The 18861-nt window shown below is 59.4% G+C and overlaps 9 protein-coding genes across 9 annotated transcripts; 4 read left to right on the top strand and 5 right to left on the bottom strand.

The window, feature by feature from the left end:
- Positions 1–298: 298 nt before the first annotated feature.
- BXZ73DRAFT_41452 (t-SNARE) lies at positions 299–1385 on the bottom strand (the record flags this gene model as incomplete). The annotated part of the gene is made up of 7 exons (XM_048018773.1): positions 299–375; positions 431–525; positions 586–692; positions 750–884; positions 946–1042; positions 1106–1164; positions 1245–1385. 7 exons carry the CDS (start codon positions 1383–1385, stop codon positions 299–301), a joined length of 711 nt encoding a protein of 236 aa, XP_047881056.1.
- A 581-nt stretch (positions 1386–1966) lies between these two features.
- BXZ73DRAFT_88090 (uncharacterized protein) lies at positions 1967–4218 on the bottom strand (the record flags this gene model as incomplete). Its single annotated transcript, XM_048024829.1, has 5 exons — positions 1967–2202; positions 2263–2749; positions 2802–3539; positions 3741–4075; positions 4197–4218. The coding sequence occupies 5 exons, from the start codon at positions 4216–4218 to the stop codon at positions 1967–1969; spliced, it is 1818 nt and encodes a 605-aa protein (XP_047881055.1).
- A 741-nt stretch (positions 4219–4959) lies between these two features.
- BXZ73DRAFT_97961 (60S ribosomal protein L27a) lies at positions 4960–5637 on the bottom strand (the record flags this gene model as incomplete). Its single annotated transcript, XM_048027544.1, has 4 exons — positions 4960–5005; positions 5064–5117; positions 5176–5394; positions 5513–5637. The coding sequence occupies 4 exons, from the start codon at positions 5635–5637 to the stop codon at positions 4960–4962; spliced, it is 444 nt and encodes a 147-aa protein (XP_047881054.1).
- Positions 5638–6218: 581 nt separating this feature from the next.
- Positions 6219–6800, top strand: BXZ73DRAFT_88088 (DNA-directed RNA polymerase II; the record flags this gene model as incomplete). Its single annotated transcript, XM_048024828.1, has 3 exons — positions 6219–6271; positions 6328–6417; positions 6515–6800. 3 exons carry the CDS (start codon positions 6219–6221, stop codon positions 6798–6800), a joined length of 429 nt encoding a protein of 142 aa, XP_047881053.1.
- An 825-nt stretch (positions 6801–7625) lies between these two features.
- BXZ73DRAFT_88087 (glycoside hydrolase) lies at positions 7626–8763 on the top strand (the record flags this gene model as incomplete). Its single annotated transcript, XM_048024827.1, has 9 exons — positions 7626–7683; positions 7742–7830; positions 7893–8004; positions 8069–8070; positions 8130–8286; positions 8349–8419; positions 8481–8549; positions 8570–8672; positions 8738–8763. 9 exons carry the CDS (start codon positions 7626–7628, stop codon positions 8761–8763), a joined length of 687 nt encoding a protein of 228 aa, XP_047881052.1.
- Positions 8764–10747: 1984 nt separating this feature from the next.
- Positions 10748–12138, top strand: BXZ73DRAFT_74792 (uncharacterized protein; the record flags this gene model as incomplete). Its single annotated transcript, XM_048022098.1, has 7 exons — positions 10748–10797; positions 10818–10856; positions 10912–11062; positions 11119–11637; positions 11676–11700; positions 11750–11835; positions 12082–12138. 7 exons carry the CDS (start codon positions 10748–10750, stop codon positions 12136–12138), a joined length of 927 nt encoding a protein of 308 aa, XP_047881051.1.
- Positions 12139–12746: 608 nt separating this feature from the next.
- Positions 12747–13863, top strand: BXZ73DRAFT_97959 (uncharacterized protein; the record flags this gene model as incomplete). The annotated part of the gene is made up of 3 exons (XM_048027543.1): positions 12747–12796; positions 12855–13235; positions 13293–13863. 3 exons carry the CDS (start codon positions 12747–12749, stop codon positions 13861–13863), a joined length of 1002 nt encoding a protein of 333 aa, XP_047881050.1.
- A 598-nt stretch (positions 13864–14461) lies between these two features.
- On the bottom strand, positions 14462–16860 carry BXZ73DRAFT_41817 (cytochrome P450; the record flags this gene model as incomplete). The annotated part of the gene is made up of 11 exons (XM_048018846.1): positions 14462–14625; positions 14703–15004; positions 15071–15304; positions 15360–15426; positions 15486–15724; positions 15921–16090; positions 16163–16260; positions 16337–16380; positions 16443–16531; positions 16594–16682; positions 16737–16860. The coding sequence occupies 11 exons, from the start codon at positions 16858–16860 to the stop codon at positions 14462–14464; spliced, it is 1620 nt and encodes a 539-aa protein (XP_047881049.1).
- Positions 16861–18092: 1232 nt separating this feature from the next.
- On the bottom strand, positions 18093–18557 carry BXZ73DRAFT_74789 (uncharacterized protein; the record flags this gene model as incomplete). Its single annotated transcript, XM_048022097.1, has 1 exon — positions 18093–18557. One exon carries the CDS (start codon positions 18555–18557, stop codon positions 18093–18095), a length of 465 nt encoding a protein of 154 aa, XP_047881048.1.
- Between the last annotated feature and the right edge of the window lie 304 nt (positions 18558–18861).

The following is an 18861-nucleotide window of genomic DNA, read 5'->3' as shown; positions in this document are numbered from 1 at the left end:
GCTTATAACACCGTCCGGGCGAGCGTGGGCTCGATTAGTACAGCGAGCCTTGATATATCGCTGACTTTAGTTGGCTGTAGGGACAAACCCCGCGCAAACAACACGTCCGAATAAACACGTCCGGCTCTATGCAGCGAGGCACAGACCGGGTGAGTCAATTACAACGAGAACAGTGTCTATGATACCGAGATGTACATGCCAGTAAATGTCCCGATAGAGTCAAAGGAGCGTGGTGATGCTGCGTAAATATGAGAGCGTACAATAACAACGCGAACACGGATGGCTGCAAAGGTAGCAATCATACAAGGATCACGGCGAGCAGCAATGCCATGAGGATGATGATGAGGATCACTATACACCAGCCCGATTTTGTTTCTAGAAAGCTCGAAGTCAGCGAATAGAACATACAACTGGGGGAAGGGAAACGTACCCTCGGTCTGACGGATGAACTTCTTCATCTTCGCCATTGCCGTTGTTAGCTTGGCGTCAGAATTGCTCACGCCACGCTCAAGGTCGTCGAGCATCCTGGAGAGAAAGAACGTCAGGACCGCACGGAAGTACACAGACAGAACCGCAGCGACGCACTCGTTATGCTCTCCGATCTCCTGGCCCATCAAGCCCGCCTGCTCATGAATCGTGCTGAGCGTCCCAGCAATGGTGTCAATCGTCTCGTCTTGCTGCCGCATCATCATCTACCGCAGAACAGCGCGTCAACACCCCGCAGAGACCGCGACAGGCCGGCCGCGCACCTCCTGCTCCTGCCTCGCCCACTCCGCCTGGCTGTCTTCGTTCTCGGGCGCGGGCGAGCGGATGCCCGGACTCGGCGCACCGAACATCGACGTCGGCCGCGACCGGCGGCCGCCCTCCACCTCCGCCCTCATGTCCTGCGGCACGTCGTGATCAGCGAGCAGACGACGCCCGCGGGCCCCCCGCCGCGCCACGCACCTCGATCTCGCGCCGGACGTGGCCCACGTACCGCCGCCGCTCCATCACCTCCGCCTCCTCCAGCCCGAACAGCCGCGCGCCGGTCGACTCCACGACACTGTGCGCGGGGCGGTCAGTCGGCGGGAACCACGCACGCGCTCATGGCAGGGACGGCACTCACTTCACGCTCTCCTCCAGGTCCTCCAGGTCCGCCTCGAGCGCGGCCAGTGTCGCTTTGAGCTGAGCGTGTGCCCCGCAGAAGCACGGTCAGCTTCCGCTCGCGCGGGACGAGGGGCGAGGGGGCAGGGACGGGGACGCACCTCGTTCCGCGCCCAGGTGAGCTCCTCGCTGTCCTCGCGCGCGGTGCTGCGGATGCGGAGGAAGGACGCGCGGAGCGTCGACGCGGTCTGGAGCGAGCCCTGGATCTCCTGCTGCACGGCGTGGTACGGGTCCGTGGACATCCTGCCGGGGTCGGGGGCTAGGGTGACGGTGGGGTGGTGCGTTTCGGTCTCGGTGTGCGTGTGCTCTCCCGCTCAGAGTGCGTGTGTAGGGACGGGGGCCGGGGCAGGCGGTGTCCGGCGTGGGTGCGGGGCGGTGGGGGTGGTGAGCGCAGCGGCTGGGGGCCGGGTTTGCAAAGGAGTGGATGCGTCGACGTGAACGGCGGTCAGGTCGGCGTGTGGCGGTTGCGGGGAACAAGTTGTGCAGTGGGGGTTTTGCCAAGAGAGAGACATCGCAGGCCTGCAAGCGCGTACGTCGGCCCGTCGCCCGTGGGTCGGCTAGGTCACGGTGTGCTTACGTTCAGTGAAGTCGTTAGACATCGCTCTAGGCACTCGCGTTGTATCGAGGGTTGTGAAATAACATAGATTGAAAGCATAGTAAAAACAAGTAGACTAGAGAACTCGTATGTTGTACAACAAAACCATCCGCACGCGCTCAGTGTACATCAGCCCACGACTCCCGAGTATATCGTACATGCTCGAGGAAGAGCAAGGTCGAAGAACAAACCGATGTCAATGACACAGTAAGCCTCTGCCCAGGACGCTCAAGCTGCGTTCGCCGCAGGCGTCTGACCGCGCTCGACGTCGGGCTGCGGCACACCCTGGCGGCCGAAGCGCAGGAAGCCGAAACGACCACGCTCTGATTGGGCAGTCGGCGGGGGCACGGTGAGCGTGATGGGGAGCGCAGGGACCGGCGGAGAGTGCTCGTCGGACGACGTGGACTCGCGGTGCTCGTCCTTCTCCGGGGGCGTGGTGGTAATACGGAGCAGGGAAGTGTACGCTGGAAAGGCGGGTTCAGGTTAAGAGGGGGGTATGTACGACGCTGCAAGGAATCACGTACGTTGACGGCAGACCGGGCAGAACCAGCCCTTGGCCTTCCTCTTCCGCCGGGGGTTGATCGGGACGGGAGGCACAATGGGAGGAGGGGCGGCGGCACCACCCTCGCCTTCAGCTGCCGGAGGCGGAGACGCTTCGGTTGTGGGTTCAGTAGGAGCAACCTCGCCGGAAGCAGTCTCGCCGGGAGCGCTGGGCTCCTCGTTCTGCACAATCGTCCCGCTGGCACCGAACTCGATCATGTTCAGGGCACAATCGCGGCATGCCACCAGGTGACGGCATGGAAGGAGTACGACTTCGCGAGGGGATGATAGACAGAGAAGACATTCGGAGGAAGGCTCGTCCTCCTGGTTGGTAGGAGCGGGAGCGGTGACCGGCGGGTATGTGTGAGTGTCGAGCTGGGCGGTGGGAGGAGGGGCTGTGGGGGCTGTGGACGTTGTAGAGTTGGCAGAGAGACCATAGATCTCGTGCAGGTGGAAGGTGTGCAGGCCGATCTATAGTACCCTTTGAGAATGGGCTCGGGGTAATAAAGAAGCTTCGACTTACCGTAGCCTCACGCTTCACGACCTTGACAACCCAAGGACGCTTGTCCTCCTCTTCCTCGGCGCCCTCGACCGCGACCGGCGGGGCCCCAAACCGCACGACGTGGAGGTAAGTCACCTGCTCGTTTGACGAAGGAAGGTCCTTGCCGTCCTCATCGAGGGCAGACAGGCGGATGGTCGCACGAACTCCAACGTCCTCTTCCTTCTCCTTCTTGTCTTCACCCTCCGCGTGATGGACATCCGCATCTACGACGGCGAGGGCAGGGCCGGCGACGCCGCGTTCCTGGTTCCGCTTGCGGAAGTGGAAGTTCGTGAACCGTTTCTTGCGATGCGCGGGCTCTGCGGCGGGGGTCCCTGCTGTTTTCTCGTCCCCTGTCGAGGACGACTCGCCGGCAGGAGTCGCCGCGCGCGTGAAGTCGAACCGGCCGAGCTCGAGCATCGCGCCGTCCTCGAACTTGAGCATCCGGCCGAAGCCGCCGTCGGTGATCTGCTCGAAGATGAGCAGCTTCGAGAGCCCGGTGCCGTCGGGCTTGCCAGCCATCGGGTGCTTGGGGTTCAGGAGGACGTGGACGCGGATGGCGCATTTGGGTGCGTCGCAGTCGTACTCGAACTCGAGCGCGTGGTGATGCTGCGAGTCGGCATGCTCGGCGTCGTCCGTGGCGTCGGATTCGAGGGGGGAGAGGCGGATGGTCGGACGCTTGAGGTTGACGAGGGCCTGCAGCGTCGTGGTGGAATAGTGTGTCTATAATTGAAGCGTGTGAGCACGCTGCGCGCATATACCCACCCTGTCGGACGACGGTCGCAGCAGCCAAGTGCGGCCGCTCATCGACAAAAAACGATGCCAGTCGTCGAGGAGCAGTTGCAAAGTGATCCACCACCTGTGCGTGCAGCAAATGGGAACCCCACCGCCGCAGAGGGACTCCGAGACAGACTGCAGACTGACCTCCTTGCTTTTCGCAATCCAGCCCTTCACAATTTCAGGCGTGAGGACGTCCGCGCTCTTCTCGCTATGCTCAGTCCACTCTGGACCACCACCAAGGACGCCGATGTTTGGGCCAAAGAGCGTGTCGCTGCCCTTGTTCGCGGACGCAGGTGTGGGGGTAGTGGTGGTGGGGGCGGGGGCGGGGGTGCCCATGTCGATCACGACAGGGTTGCCTGTGGGTGAGGTCTGAGAGGCCATTTCGGTGGCGGCGCGGGAGGCACGGGTGTCCACACGAGCGAGGTAGGGTTGTTGGTGGAGGTTTCGTACGCGGTTCCAAGTCGCGTACTGGCTGTTGTCTACACAACCGAGGCGGTTAGGCGCGGAGCGGAATGCGAGGTGTGGGGTGTGGAGGGGAGAGAGCAAGGATGCAGGAGGGCAGTTGGCGGGCAGAGGGGAGAGTCAAGAGCGGCTACGCACACCAGGTCGTGAAGCTGGCCATCCGACGGGAGGGACTTTGTAGTCTGGGAGAGAGGGAGCGCGGGAGCAGGCGCGGCGACGGCGAGCTATGCAGCTCCTCCTAATCTTGGATCCATTTGTCAGTGCGCCTGACTCGATCCCCACGGCACTTCCACTTCCGCGACCAGTCTGCCCGCACATCCGCCATCCGAACCTCCTCTATCTGCCAGAAGACTGCGCACGGGGCGGTATCCATCCAGCAACGAGCTGAGGTTCATCCGTCCGTCGTCGACGCAGCCTTCGTAATGCCCGACACTCGTCCGAGGAGGCCGGAGGGACCACCGACATCCGCGCCAGTCCTCACTGTTCCATCTGCGACTGCGCAGCGGCGTGTGCGTGAGACCAAGCGAGATTTCGTCATCTTCGGTGAGAAGGCGGCACTGCACATCCACATTGGCAGGCGCAGTGGCCACCAGCTGGGCGGTGGCTGCCAATCCCAAGGCACTGACCGCCTTACGAACACGGAAGATCGTGCATAGCACAGCGACTCCGATCGAGTTCACACACATGTCCTTGAGAGGCCAGAACTCAAGCCTACGACCCCTGTACCATGGGTGTAGGCGGTTCCACTGACTTGAGATGTGCAGTCACAAACTGAGACATGTACGCGCGCAGTAGCAGATGGTACAGCATGGATTGCATAGAACGCCTTGCAGTCTCATGTCATATGCATGCAGGAGAGTCGTCGTGACAGGGAGTAAAAGGACAGAAGCAGAATACAAAACTATGCGATCAGCTTGACAACACCGCCCGCCTCCTTGATCTTCGCTCTGAACAGAAAATGACCAGTAAGCACCTTGAAGTACAGGACGGATGGGGAACACGTACTCCGCCTTTTTCGAGACGTAACGCGCTTTTACGATGAAGGGGAGCTTGGGCAGCCTGCAGAGAGTGCCTCAGTGAATAATGCTCGCAGTGACGCGACGATAGGTGCACGCACTGTCCGTTGCCCAGGATCTTGCCGTACCCGTGCTGGAGTGTGTCGATGACCGGCACAACATCCGAGCTCTCGGTGAGGCCCTCCTTCTCCTCCGCGGGGACAAGCGTCCAGAGCTTGTCGATGTTGATGATGGGGCGCCATTGGAGGTTACGCGTAAGGTGGAAGCGGCGCATACCAACCTTACCGAAGTAACCAGGGTGGTACTTATCGAAGTTGGTCCTATTCATCGCGGATCAAGGCAAGAATGTGGGCGTCGAAGAGTTCGAAGAGGTAGGGGTGCGGAGATATGCATTCATGAGGGAACAGACTTGGCTGGAAGGGCTGAGAGGGGACGCACCTGTGGTGGTGCTGACCACCAGCGAGACCGCGACCACCGGGGTGCTTGCGGTGCTTGCCAACACGACCGTGACCGGCCGAGACGTGGCCACGGTGCTTGCGAGTCTTGGTGAACCGTGTCGGCATTTTCTGTTGAGCGAACGAGAAGATCAGCGTCTGTCTACACCCAATAACATCCAGTTGCCCCGTGAGCCATCCACCACCAGATTCCCTTCACTCCCGGCTGAAACGACATCCGTTGTACAGCTTGCGAGCAGGAGAATCTAGCGGTGTCGAGCATCGTGACATAGGCCGGCGGGACATACCTTGAGGAGGGCGGAAGTCGAGGGCGTATACGAGGCTGCCTTGCTACAGACTGCGATCCTCTGGCGCGGTGGCTGGAGATTTGGCTGTGTTTGGGCTTTGGTGATATAGGCGCCCTAACATGCTGCGAATTTCAAGCGCGACCATGTCTGACGGCGCCTACTCCCGTCTTGTCTTTGCTTTGCTCACTTGCACCGACGAGTGTCACTGCCTGGTGAGTATATGTTCTGTTTTCCGCTGAGTGATGGTGGCTTTACAAGCCTGATATTTATTGTCGATGAATCTCCGTGATTTCATTATATTTTCTCTGACCTTCTGACGTATGTTTGCAAACTTTTCGCTGACCTTTCTTCTTAGGTCGGTCCATTCGGTCGTGTCTGTCGTTTAGTCGGTAGATACACACAATGAATGCTATCAATCGTTATGAACTTTACGTGCTTGAGGAGGGTGAAAAACCGTGGGTCACCCGGGTTTGAGTGAACGTGACCAGGGCTCATCATCCGTGCTCCTCAGAGTCGAGGTTTCTGAGGATACCAAGATTCCCAACGCTGCCACAATCAAAATCGTTAAGCAGGACCACACTCTTGCGAACATGATACGGGCGTGAGTCCTTCACTCTCTCAGCGTCATACCCCATCGGTGTTCCTACTCCTCCCCTCACCCCCTACGACACGTCTGACCATGCAATTCCCGCTTTCAGTCAACTCCTCAGCATGCCACAGGTCCTCTTCGCCGGCTACAAGGTCCCCCATCCCCTTCACCCCTACTTCTTGCTCAAGATCCAGACGGACGGTACCATCACCCCCACCGCTGTCCTCGAGAAGGCATGCACGAATCTCATTGGTATGCTCGCCACTCTCGAGGGCAAGTTCAAGCGCGAGTTCGCATTGAACACGGTCGAAGGCGGCGTGCAAGAGGATGCATATGGTGTGCCGACAAGCGGTTCGGGCTGGGAGGGCGGAGGCTCGTACGTGGATCTTGGTTGAAGTACGGCGTGCTAGGATGATTGGGTAGCGGAGCTCAGGTATGGATTATGTATTCTTCTGGGCAACTAATGCTTGCGTGTATTGTAGTCTCGTTTAAGGCTTCAACCCCTTTCGCAAGTTTACCATCGTCATGTGTCCACCGTAGGAGGTGCAGATTGCTATGATACAACCGGGTGCCAAACGTTCGGGCCCGCACATTTGTCTCGTCTGGCTGACATATCGGACGGGCCACTCATATCTCTCTATTCGCTTCACTCAGTGTATGTTCTCGATCTATCAATAGCTCCAGCGCAGCGAACATGAATGCCCGGCCCAACTTCCTGATTCTCCTGAACCATCCGTGGTCAACTCTCGTTTAAAGTGCGGCTGTAGTTCGGAGCCGTGACCGCCACCTCCGTGTTTCCTCATACGCCTACCATTCATATTGGCCATTGCTCTCGGAGTTCCTCAGTGGGCCAACGTACGATCCGGTGGGGGTTGTGACTAGGCTACAGCTCGCGCATGTAAGTGCTGTGCAGGACTCAACCGTCCATGCTGGCTCCGAGGCCTACACTCCGTATCTCCGCGACATACAGTCGGTGAGCACCGGTGACCTCACGGAACCGTGGACTTTGTATTCTTCGGACTTATTCGCGGCTATACCTCCCGGACCCGCAACACCTTCCACTATGTTCTATCTGCCATCGCAGGGGACATTCTTGCAGACGTGTGACATGGTCAGCCTCATATGTCGGCGAGCTGGGAACATATAAAATGGAGGCTCACACGAAGCTAATCTGCAGGCATCTCCTACTACCTCTTGACCAGTCGGACTCGCCACCCAAGATGAAGGCCATCTTCGTCACCCTTGCCGCGCTCTCTGCACAGCTGGTCGCCGCCCACTGTGCGTCCTCTCCTCGTCTCCGGCTGAATCTTATCGAACTGACCACGGTGTACTCCAGACACGCTTCCTGACTTCATCGCGAACGGAACCACGTTCGGCGACTGGGTCTACGTCCGCGAGACTGAGAATCACTACTCCAACGGGCCGGTGCGTGTCGGTCCTTCGTTTGCTTGGGACGTGCGCTGATCGATGTACGTACGCACTCGCAGGTGACTGACGTGACGTCGGAAGCCATCCGCTGCTACGAGCTCGACCTCGGCAGCATTCCCGGGGAGACGAGCATCGCGACTGTCTCGGCCGGGTCCACCATCGGGTTCAAGGGTAAGCCAGACCTCCTCCGCTTGATCGACCCATAACAAACGCTAATGGGCGCGATTCGTTCCAGCCGTGAGTTCCCCCCAGTCGCCGTCAGGCGGACGCGCTGACTGTCCCTTCCCTGCGCGCAGAACGACGGCTTCTACCACCCCGGCTACTTCGCCGCATACATGAGCGCGGCGTCGCCTGCCGCGAACAGCCCCAACGCCGGCACGGGCAAGACGTGGTTCAAGATCTGGGAGGACGCGCCCGTGTACAAGAACGGCGCGCTCACGTTCCCGTCGCAGAGTGCGTGCCCCGTCCGTTCGTCCATCCTCACGTCATCCGCCCGCTCACCGCGCGCGCGACAGCCATCGACCAGATCACCTTCACGATCCCGAAGAACACCCCGAGCGGGCAGTACCTCATCCGCGCCGAACAGGTGCGTCTCGCCTCGGCCCCGCGTCGCGTATCGTTCGCCCCGCTGATCTTCGCACCCGCAGATCGCGCTGCACGTCGCGAGCACGTTCGCCGGCGCGCAGTTCTACATCGGCTGCGCGCAGGTCAACATCGTCAACGGGGGAGCGGCAAGCCAGGCCCGCTCGTGTCCTTCCCGGGCGCGTACACTGGGGAGGAGCCCGGCATCCTTATCAACATCTACAACCTCCCCGCGGGCTACACCGGGTACACCTCTCGTGAGTGTCGTGGATGTTTTCCTGGTGGCGTGCGGCGGCTGACGCTCCTGCTTCTCTCTACTCAGCCGGCCCGGCCGTCTGGAGCGGGTGAGCGGTAAGAGCAGTGATCTGGGATGTGCTGGTATGCGAGTAAGTAGTATATCAACGGGAAGATGATGCCGGTGGAGGATATTCATTTTCATGTCGCGTAGCAATACGGTGCCTTTTCGATTTGCTTTGGAAATGAAAAGATTGACTGTGGATAAACTTGAAAGAGGATTTTCGATGTGCCTTGGCGCCTCTATCTCGCCACACCGATTGCTGTTTTACTTCCACGAGGACTGACTGTTCAAGCTACTCGTCTACTCTCCTTCCAAGGACTTGTTTCCATGCAATTGGTCGAAGCAGTAAAGCTAGAGGGAAGGTTGTCCTTCTCTGGGCATGATCCTTTCTGCGCGGTTCTCCAGTGGGCCCAAAGTGGGCCAACCGCAGACAAGAACTCCGATATACTCGGCTGGCGGCACTTACCCGCTCGGGGCAACGTGATCCGCCTGAGCGGTTGTCATGAGGGCTCTGAAACAAAGTGCTGGTTCATGCCGCAGACCGCCTCGGGGAGGAAGGGGATCAACGAACGGGAGCGACCCATCCACCTTCCTGGCGGCTTCCGCTCTGCTCCCGAACATCTCTAGAACATCTCGGCAGGCATACTTGGGTCACATGCAGCACTGGGCCCGTGCGGCGTGTGCGCGAGCCCTCAGCCTATCTCCCGCCGTCGCCCTCCACCTTCACTGGCGGCACCTCCTCCCTGCCTGCTTGTCCACCCACCACCATCTTTCCCGCAGACCCGCGCGCCCCCTTCCCTCCGTCCGCATGAGCCGTGATACGCCGTCTGCCCCACCACTGCCGCCCGCCCACGCATATGAGCGCCATCGTGCTCTTCTCGGCCGCGCACGGGCAAGCTACGCACTACAGTACGCGTTCCATTCAGCCTACTCGGCCTTCCATGCCCTTACCGCGTGCATATAGCCGCTTCGTCGTCACTCCTGGTTTTCGATCTTTTAACGACTCTTGATGACGAGGTCTGTCACGTCCCAATGCATTCGATCGCTGCTGCTGGGCTCACGTATCGTCTCATAGATTGAATATGTTTGGAGGTGCGGACCACCACCACACCGCCTCTCACGCGATGAGCTCACTTGCGACACGCACGCAGGTCAACTAGAGCCTTCCCGAAATACCTCTTTTTCCTGTCGAGATATGTCGGCATAGCCGGTCAGCTGTGGGCACTCTCTGTCCATATATGCGCATCATTCAACTTTGGCTAAGTCCTCTATCACCTCTTCTCTATCGTTTCTTCAGGACTCTCGCCTCGGGAATCTTCGAAGTTTTGTTCGTCGTGCTGCTTTGCTTCCATGCTCTTGGCTTACACCCGTTTTAGCTGCTTCCCCATGCTAGTATTCCAGTTTGTGTGCGTTACTTTATCTGCACGAATCTATATTCTGCTGACTGGAATGACGCTCAGAGAGATGACGATCCTACTCCTCTGCGTCGAAATCAGTCTCGTTCTGAGGATCGACGCATTATATCATCGCTCACATAGAGGTGAGAGGCCAACATCGTGCTCGCATGCGTCTACATGAACTGAAACAGCGTGCAGTGCGATGGGTGGTTGGAGTCTCTCTCCTCCGTGCGTTCTCCCTTTGTTTTTACTCGTTAAATATCACTCAACCAAGCTACAGTCACGACTGCGGTACGGCCGATCTTGCGCTTGTGATGCCCATGTGAACTGACTTTGTACTTGCACATAGTCGTCGTTCATTTTCACCTTCATGCTATACCCTACGCCCTTGCAATTACCGCCTGGAGTACCGTTTAGAGGTTGCTTCATTCCGGATGATATCGCGATCAAACTAACCTGGTAAGCCCTATCGATATCACGTCCGGCCGGGGCACTAACGTCTCAACCCAGGGTCCCGATATTGTTATTCGAAAGTAAGCTTTCGTGATACCGTCACACAAAGTTTCTCAGAAAGCGTGCAGCTTTGATTTTCGGCCTTAATACCGCCAAGTGTATATCATATGGTCGTCTAAAACACATGCCTCTAGTCTATCAACTGGTTCGCGACAATAGTGCATACTACCTCATGTGCGTATCCCTATGGGCAGTGGAACAATAAAGCTTACGTACCTCCAACAGACTATTGGGTGAGCTGCGAGGGGTCACATTCATATGTCGACTTCAACCTAACGACATCGGTAGTATTTGTATCCCTGAACACGATCTTTCAAGCCATAGGCACCCCAACTACGGCAGTAATTTTCTCCAGGTAAGTCTCTGGCACCGCGAGGCTCTACGTCTCCGTCTCAACGATCTTTTCAACAGCTGGCTCCCTGCCGTCCTGTCATATTCGGTAAGCATTAGGCTCTATAAGCTTGTTTTCTCTGCTCGGCGCTCATCTCCGCTTAGGGATGTCACCTCCTCCTCAGCATTCGGAAGACGGTCGCGCTCAGGCAAAAAGTTGATACCCCCACCTTTGTTGACGGCTTTGACCACGACGCTGTGCCGCACATCAGCCTCGACCTCTATTCCTTCACCGCCGAGATCGACACCGAGCATATGCCTGCAACCCTCCTCGCCTCGCCCATCTCACCCACCCCCGCGCGCGCGATCCGCGTGATGAGCGCAGACGGCGAGCGCCCCCGCTCGTCCGGCGGGCCCGGGCTCGGGCTCCCGCACGCCCTGGGCATGCGCCGGCCCATGTCCGCCCCCGTCGAGAGTTCGCCGCCGCGCCTGTGGGCGGAGGATGGCGGGCGGCGGAACGCTGCCCCGGTCCGCACGTTCGAGCGCGACGTAGGGACGACGAGGAGCTCGCTCAGGCGCGAGCTCCGCAGGACGCGGACGCGGCGGCCGATCGGTGACTGGGACTTCTCGGTGGACTCGTACGGGGAGGAGGATGAGGATGGGGATGTGGAGGAACAGGCGAACGTGCGCGGGCGGTCGCGGACCAGTGGGGTCCGATGCAGGATGGAGATGTAGAGCACTCCTGTAGTATGTTGTGCTAGTTGTGTCTTCCCCCTTGCTCTGTACGATTATGTAGGACGTGTACGAGTAACCAACTCCGTGTGGACTGTTTGTCGAAACAGCTGGTGTGCGCTTATGTGGGACCGACGAATATTGCAGGTGGTGCGCGACTGAGTACTGAGGCCTGAGGCCTGAGGATCGGCCCGGCGGTCTGCGGACCCATGGCTGCGATGACACCGCAGCAGACGCTGATCATCCGGAGACCCAGTTCGCGCACGCGGCGAACGTATCTAGAGACTGAACACCGGTCAGTGTGTCCTGTTTCCGGATCACGATCTATTGCGTTAGACCCTGTTAGACCCCGTTCTGAATCCAACCTAATCATAACCTTCTACTACTGATGAATAGACGCCACCAGCAACGAAGAGCCGTGGCAGGGCGCCTCACGGACTGGGCGGGCTGTAGACGCGCGCTTGTTACACGTGTTCGCTTGGCGCGGCCACACGCACTTAGCCGACGTCAAACTCTGAGAGTTGCCTCATCGTCCGTCTTTTGCTCGACTCTGATCCACTTCTCCCGTCCTCCTCCTCGCCCTCGCCCTCGCCCTCGAGTGCACAAAATCCCTCATGAGTGGTGTCAAATAAAAGGCAGGAGCATCCTCAACATGTCCAGAGGCCTCTGCATCTCACAAACACGCCGTATCAGGCCCGCCACCACCTCATCATGATAAGTAAAGAGCATTTGTGATGGCGCCCCTCTCTGCTCTTTACTCTGTATTGTCGGAGTCCGAATCTCCGCACTACCGAGCTTCGACGCTCTTTACCCACCGCCCGTCCTAGCTTCGACGCTCTTTACTCCGTCCGCACCACGCTCACTCGCGCTCTCGTTGGCTGCCGTGCTCTTTACTAGGTCCACCGCCGCGCGGAGCACACTCACGCCTCTCTGGCGGGCATTGGGACCATGGCGTATAAAATTCGGGATGTTCGACAAGGACGAGGCATCCCCGCAGCCTCCCCCGGACCCCCTTAGACGCGTGGCCTTTACCTCCCCATCCCCCCCATCTCCTGCGCAAGATGGCCTTCTACTCTGATTTTGTCTGTGGCCCTGTCTTTGATCCGATAAGGTAAGTCTCCATATCCTTTCGTCCTCCTTCATGGCGCTCATAGTCCCGTCTCCTGCAGTGTGTTCGGCGCTCCCTTGGTCCAGGACGACTTCAACTGCTGGGCTCCGGAAGGCTCCACGCAAGAGGACGATTCCACGCGCGCCGGATCGTTTGACTTGCGTCCGTTCGAGCCTGGCGCCAGTGGCGACCCCGCGGTCGATATGCCTCAACACTTTGTCGACTTCGAGTTGCTGAATTGGACTTCGGTGCCGGACGCGATGAGCGGGGGCCTCGTGAACCCGCCTCTTCCAGAGCCTCTTCGTGAGGTCGACTACCTCATCGACCTCGGGCGCAGCATGAGCCCTAGCCCTCATCAGGCAGCACCACACACCGTGGGCGCTTCCTTCAACTCGTCTCCGCGCCTGGATACCCTTGTGCCTTCTGTGCTGGGTCTTTACAGGTGTGTTAACATCCACACCTACAACACCTTTGAGTCTTGCGCTGACACCCCGCACAGCGCTGTCCCCACCCCGGACCGCCCCCAATCGCCGAAACGCAAGCGCCTGCTCGACGACGAGCGCGTCGCGTCCCCTCCACCAGCCCACCCATGCAAGCGTCCCCGCCGCGCCCCACCCTCCCCGCTCCCCTCCCACCTCCAGCCCATCCGGGTCACATCGTCATCGGACACCTACGCGTGCCCTATCCCCAGCTGCGGCGCCGCGCTCCACGCCACCGACGCCGCCTGGCGCACGCACTTCAAGCGCGCGCACCACGACGACCTGTGCGCGGCCTGTCCGTCGGCGCGCGCTCCCTCCGGCGCGTGCATCGCGCGCTGCCCGATGCCGGGGTGCGCCACGTCCGGTCCGGGCGCGGGCGCGAGCGGTCGCAGGGGGGACGGACGGATGACGCTCGAGTGCGTCGGGCGGCACTGGCTGAACGTGCACATCGGCGTGGTGTTCCGGTGCCCGGTGTGCGGGGACGAGGGGCGGATGCGCGAGAGCGCGGCGAGGCGGCACGTGCGCGGGTGCGCGAAGCGGCGGCGGGCGCGGCGAGGCGGTCGTCGCGCACTAGATGGGCTTAAGGCCTAAGGGGGTTACTACTTATGCGACCGAGTTCGTGTTTCGTTCGCGACTTCCGTGTACGGTTTTCTATAATTGTTGGTTGTTGATACTACGTGTCTGCTGTTCTATTAGAGTCGATTGAATTGACTCCTACCAGGATATCTTCCGTATCGGCATGGTTCAACAGCCAGAGGGTCGGAGAAATGAAGTCGTGTCGGGTGTGGGTCCCGCTAGTAGGAGTCTGCCACAGCCTCGATCCGTCCCAAGTACGTACTTGGACGGACATATGTAAGTTGTCTGAGACACGATCGCGATCGATTCCTCTCGACATCACGCCTTCGATTGACTTCGACGTAAGCGTCGATGATCTTCTGCGGTGCTGTGTTGCATGAGCTCGCGCGTTGGTTTGGCTGCGTCGGTAGGCACCAGGGACGCTCTACGCAGGGTGCGCGGGGGTATGTTGTACATTACAGATTATGTAGGGCGCAGGACAACAGCTACGTACTGTACAGGATCATCCCTGAGGTCTGAGACACCGAGAGCGTACTTATTAGTAGGGTATCGTCCCCGTGTAGTGTGCATGTATAGGGTGTTGGGCGTGGTGCGGGCACCTAGCACATCCTGCCTACCCGGACTTGCGCGGCGCGAGCGGGCGGACCTTGAGCCACATCTCGGGCTTCTCGCTTTCGCGGCCCGCGCTCGGGAACGTGATCGCGGACACGTTCCAGAAGATCGGCGTCGCGGAGGGCTCGAAGGCGAAGCGAGAGAGCAGCGTCGAGATCACAACCTCTGTGGGGTCGTCGTCGTCAGCATCCACCCTCACCCGACGCGCGCGTACACAGGAGAGGGGGGGGAAGGCGACGCACTCATCTCGATCTGCGCGAACCGGAAGCCGACGCACGAGCGCGGGCCGCCGACGAACGTCATCGTGTGCGCGTACACGCCCGGCACGGCGGCGGAGGCGAGCGCGGGCGGGAGCCCGTCCTCAGCGAGCCAGCGGGCGGGGCGCCAGGTCTCGGCGTCGGGCCCCCAGAGCGAGCGAGCGCGGTTGCAGGCGCGGACGCCGACGAGGACGTTGGTGTCTTTGGGCACGAAGAGCCGGTCTGTGAACGTGCCATCGGCCGTGCGAAGCGGGCGGGCGAGGGTGAGCGTCGAGTCTTCGAAGGCCCTGTGTGTAGGACGAGGGTAGGGGTGGGGTTAGTACCGGGTCAAGGAAGGAAGACGGGGAACGCACGTGCGGAGGACGATGGGGGTCGGGGGATAGAGGCGCAGAGTCTCTTTGCAGACGGCGTCGAGGAGGGGGAGCGCGTGCAGCCGGTCGTATGAGATCTCATGCTCAGGGTCGCCGTCGCACGCGGTGAGGATTTCTCGCCGAACCTGTTCTTGGATGTCGGGGTTCTCACTAAGGAGCTGCAGGATCTGCGCCATGACATGCGAAGTCGTGTCGGTTGCCGCAAAGAGGAGAATGCTGCGAGAGATGGTCAAGGGTGCGGCCACAGCCAAAGAGGAAGGCTTCGGCGCACTTCATCTGCCCAAGGATCTGCTCGTCGGGGAGTCGATCGGCCTCGGATGCAGCCATGTTCGCCTTCACTAAACGTGCAAACATGAGCGACTACTCATCAAACGGGACGACGGCGGCGCAAGCTTACGCAGGACGCTCATGATGTCCTTCCCCACGGAGATTTTCCCACTCTCGAGCAGCGCCCTCTTCTGCGCGATGATGTCGACCGATGTTTGGTAGAGGGTATCAACGACGTTCCTGAGCTGTTGCACCTGTCCAACGGGCACGCACTTCACGAGCAGCCGGCGGAACCACGCTGGACCGAGCCTCGTCAAGATGGGGCTCAGCTGTCGGACGGCGACCATGATCGGCGTGAACGAGAGCGGTCTGGCGTGTCATCGTGGCCGAGGTCATGTGTGGTGGGGAGAGAAGCATGTACGTCAGCTGCTGCGATCAAGAAGAAGACTGCGCAGTATAGCGAGAAAAGAAGGGACCACCGCATCGGTGCCGGATTCGATGTGCCGGCAGCAACGGAGTTGTGGAAAGGAAGGAGACGGGGGGAAGAGGGGATACGTACAGGTACTGCTTCGCGGCTTGTGTGTAGGCATCCGACTTGGTGTCGGACGTCAGCGGGTCAAAGGAGTGTCCCAACCCGGCCTGACCGATGATTTCCAAGGCCCCGCGGCCCATCCAGTCGAGCATGTCTACGTCTCGTTGGGCGCCCGCAACGGTACCGGCGACCGCATCACCGAGCTGCGCGCGCAGGCAAGGAATCAAACGTAAGTCCGAATCGCAAACGCGCGCGGCGGACATCGGAGGGCTCACCCTGCGCGCGACCTCGTAGACGACCGGCGTCAGCTCGCGGAGGTTGTTTTCCGCGAAAGCGGGGGTGAGCATCTTGCGCTGCCGCTTGTGTGCTTCGCCTGCGGGGAGCAACGCGAGTGATCGTGCGCTCATCAGCCGGTCGGGACGTCGCCTATCGATCGGGAGGGTGCGTACCGAGGACACCCAAAACGCCGGCCCCGAGCAGCATGCGGGTGCTCCTGGGGTCAGGGACGGGCGGGAGGTTGATCAGATGGGTCTGGGGTCTGGAATATGGACGCACTCGATGAGCCATGGGATCTGGTCGAATGCCGAATCCTTGAACACGATTTGGCGCAGAGCAGTGGGGTCAAAGACGTAAAGCCATTTGTCCTGCGCGAGAGTGCGACGGTGAGTCGAAGAGCGCGCACTGCAAAGACAACTCACCCGAGGACGGCATTGATCTTCACCACGTCACCGTATTGCAGTGCCACCTCATCATGGAAACCCCATGCATCCCGATCGAAAAGTTGTTCCAGGTTTCCTGTCAGATCCATTAGAGTGTCAAGGGGCAGGCGAATCAGTTCACGATACTCACCTGCCAAGAGGGACTTGCGCGGTGGGCCGGGCACGATGTCGAGTGGAGACTTCGCCGCAAATAGGCGCAATACCTTGTACAACACCCACACGACGCCCGCGGCGGCGACCGCGTAGGGGAGCATAGGAGGCGCCATGGAAGAAGGGAGGAGATGAGGGCGGAAATGACGTGTGCGGGCGAGCACTAGCATTTAAGTATGCTCTAGCTTACCCGGCTTATCGGGCCACCCGGCCATGATTGCATTTGCTCAGGGCCTGAACCGAACTTGCCCGGGCAGGAAGACGCGAAGAAGCCAGAGCACGTCAAGACCGATTTCCGATGAATACCAGCGCAGTGTGTTGCACTGTCTCCGACCCACCCGTCCGGTGCATCCGTCCATCGGCATCATTAGCACCAGTGCCCTGCAGCCAGTACATCCAGGTCAGGCATGCGTGGCATTGGCTTGAACGGTTTGAACACTGCGCTAGAACCATGGAGGTCACCCGAGCAGCCTCCGGAGCGGGTCGTTCAACGTGAATCGCCGGTCGGAACCTGACGGAAGGATTCGATGGCGTTTAGCTCGCCGCTGCCGACCCACTGACAGCGGAATGAAGTAAGATTAGAACAGGAACATGCCGCATTGTGGATGCAGCCTGAGAAAAGTGGGTGATACGGACCACAGGAGCGAGCAATACATACTGGCGTTAAGGAGATAGTAGAAGCCCGACCATCGCCAGTGGCTTTTGCGCTTCCTTTGTGTAACTGCGCTGCGAACATACCGACGGAAGTCAGCGGAGCATTGGTGACGCCTATTCGGAACGGGAGGGACCAGCCCCGCTCACGTAACAAAGCAGTCGCCGAATGGGGCAAGTCGCATCAGCTGAGCAGTCGTTTCTGGTGGACTTTGGTCTGATTGACACGAGGCGAGTACATGTTTAGAGGGAACGATTGAAAACTTGCTGCCGGGCGGAGAGGCCCGGAGGTGTAAGCCGAATCGCTTGCCGCATCCGAGTCTCATCAGACGTCGTCGTTTATCGGGAGTGCAAATAATGGAAGGCACGCTCACCTGCTGCCCACAGTGAGGTTAATTACAATTAATGTCTATGCTCTAATACATGAACATCGAAACTAGCCTATCTTAATACAAGCGTCGTCAGAGAATGGATATGGGGCGCACTAGCCAGATGTACATACCAAATTGACGAAGCAACGAGCGAGGTGTTGGTCAGAGTGGGGCCTAAGGCATAATGTGGGGAGAAGCCAAGGTTCGATCGCTGTTCTGCGCTCAACTAGGAAGCACCTGAATAGACACCGCTGATAATTCAGTTGAGCAGCCGCCGATGATCCCACTAGACATGACACAAAATCTCGTATACATCAGAGAAGCGTGACGTACTCAACGACCTGAGTCAATGGAAGGCGAGTAGACAAGTCCACCTCAATCCCCGAAGAAACTGTGTCGCGGCTCCCTTTATGAGCGCCCACCCAAGCGGCCATGTGCTGAGCCTGTTGCGCGATTTGCTGCGCGATCCTCCGTCCAAAATGTTGGTTCACGTCCCCATAGCGAACAAGAACGTGCCAAGCGTCGCCGGTGCGTTTGTCTGTCAAAAGACGCCTGATCAAGACACCGAGGAAGAAGCCGTTGGCGACATCGCGGAGATTGTCGGCATTTCCGTGCGCCGGCGAACGCTCGTCCAACATCGTGAGGAATTTGTCCACGAGATCGCGGGTGAGCTTGAGGTAGTCCATGGCGGGCTCAAATCCGTTGCCGGGAGCTAGTGCCATCCTGATCGCGAAGACATGCTCTATCTCAGCGGTGGGCGAGAGTCCTGAGCGCAACATGTCGAGGAAAACGCCCCTGGAAGAGTGATGCTCTCCGAATCCAGCGAAGGCCTTCATAAAAAGGCCGAAGAACCGGTGGTCGAATGAAGATGCCGCAGGGATGGGTTGTGCGTAACTAGGGCTCGCGGTACTCGAATGTGGGCTGGAAAAATGGAGCTGGGGGTAGATAGACGTAGGGATCCCACGAGAGGCAGCGAATGATTCGATGAACGAGCGGTACAAGGGCCCGAGAGAGGATTGTTGCGCGTTTTGAACAGCGGTATACCAGAGAAGATATAGTACATGCCGGGGCGCTGAGTACCTG

The sequence above is a fragment of the Epithele typhae genome (assembly GCF_022376455.1).
Source record: "Epithele typhae strain CBS 203.58 chromosome Unknown BXZ73scaffold_6, whole genome shotgun sequence".
Classification (NCBI taxonomy): Eukaryota; Fungi; Basidiomycota; class Agaricomycetes; order Polyporales; family Epitheliaceae; genus Epithele; species Epithele typhae.
The sequence above is the reverse complement of the archived record's forward strand: the minus strand, read 5'-3'. Positions and strand labels throughout refer to the sequence as shown.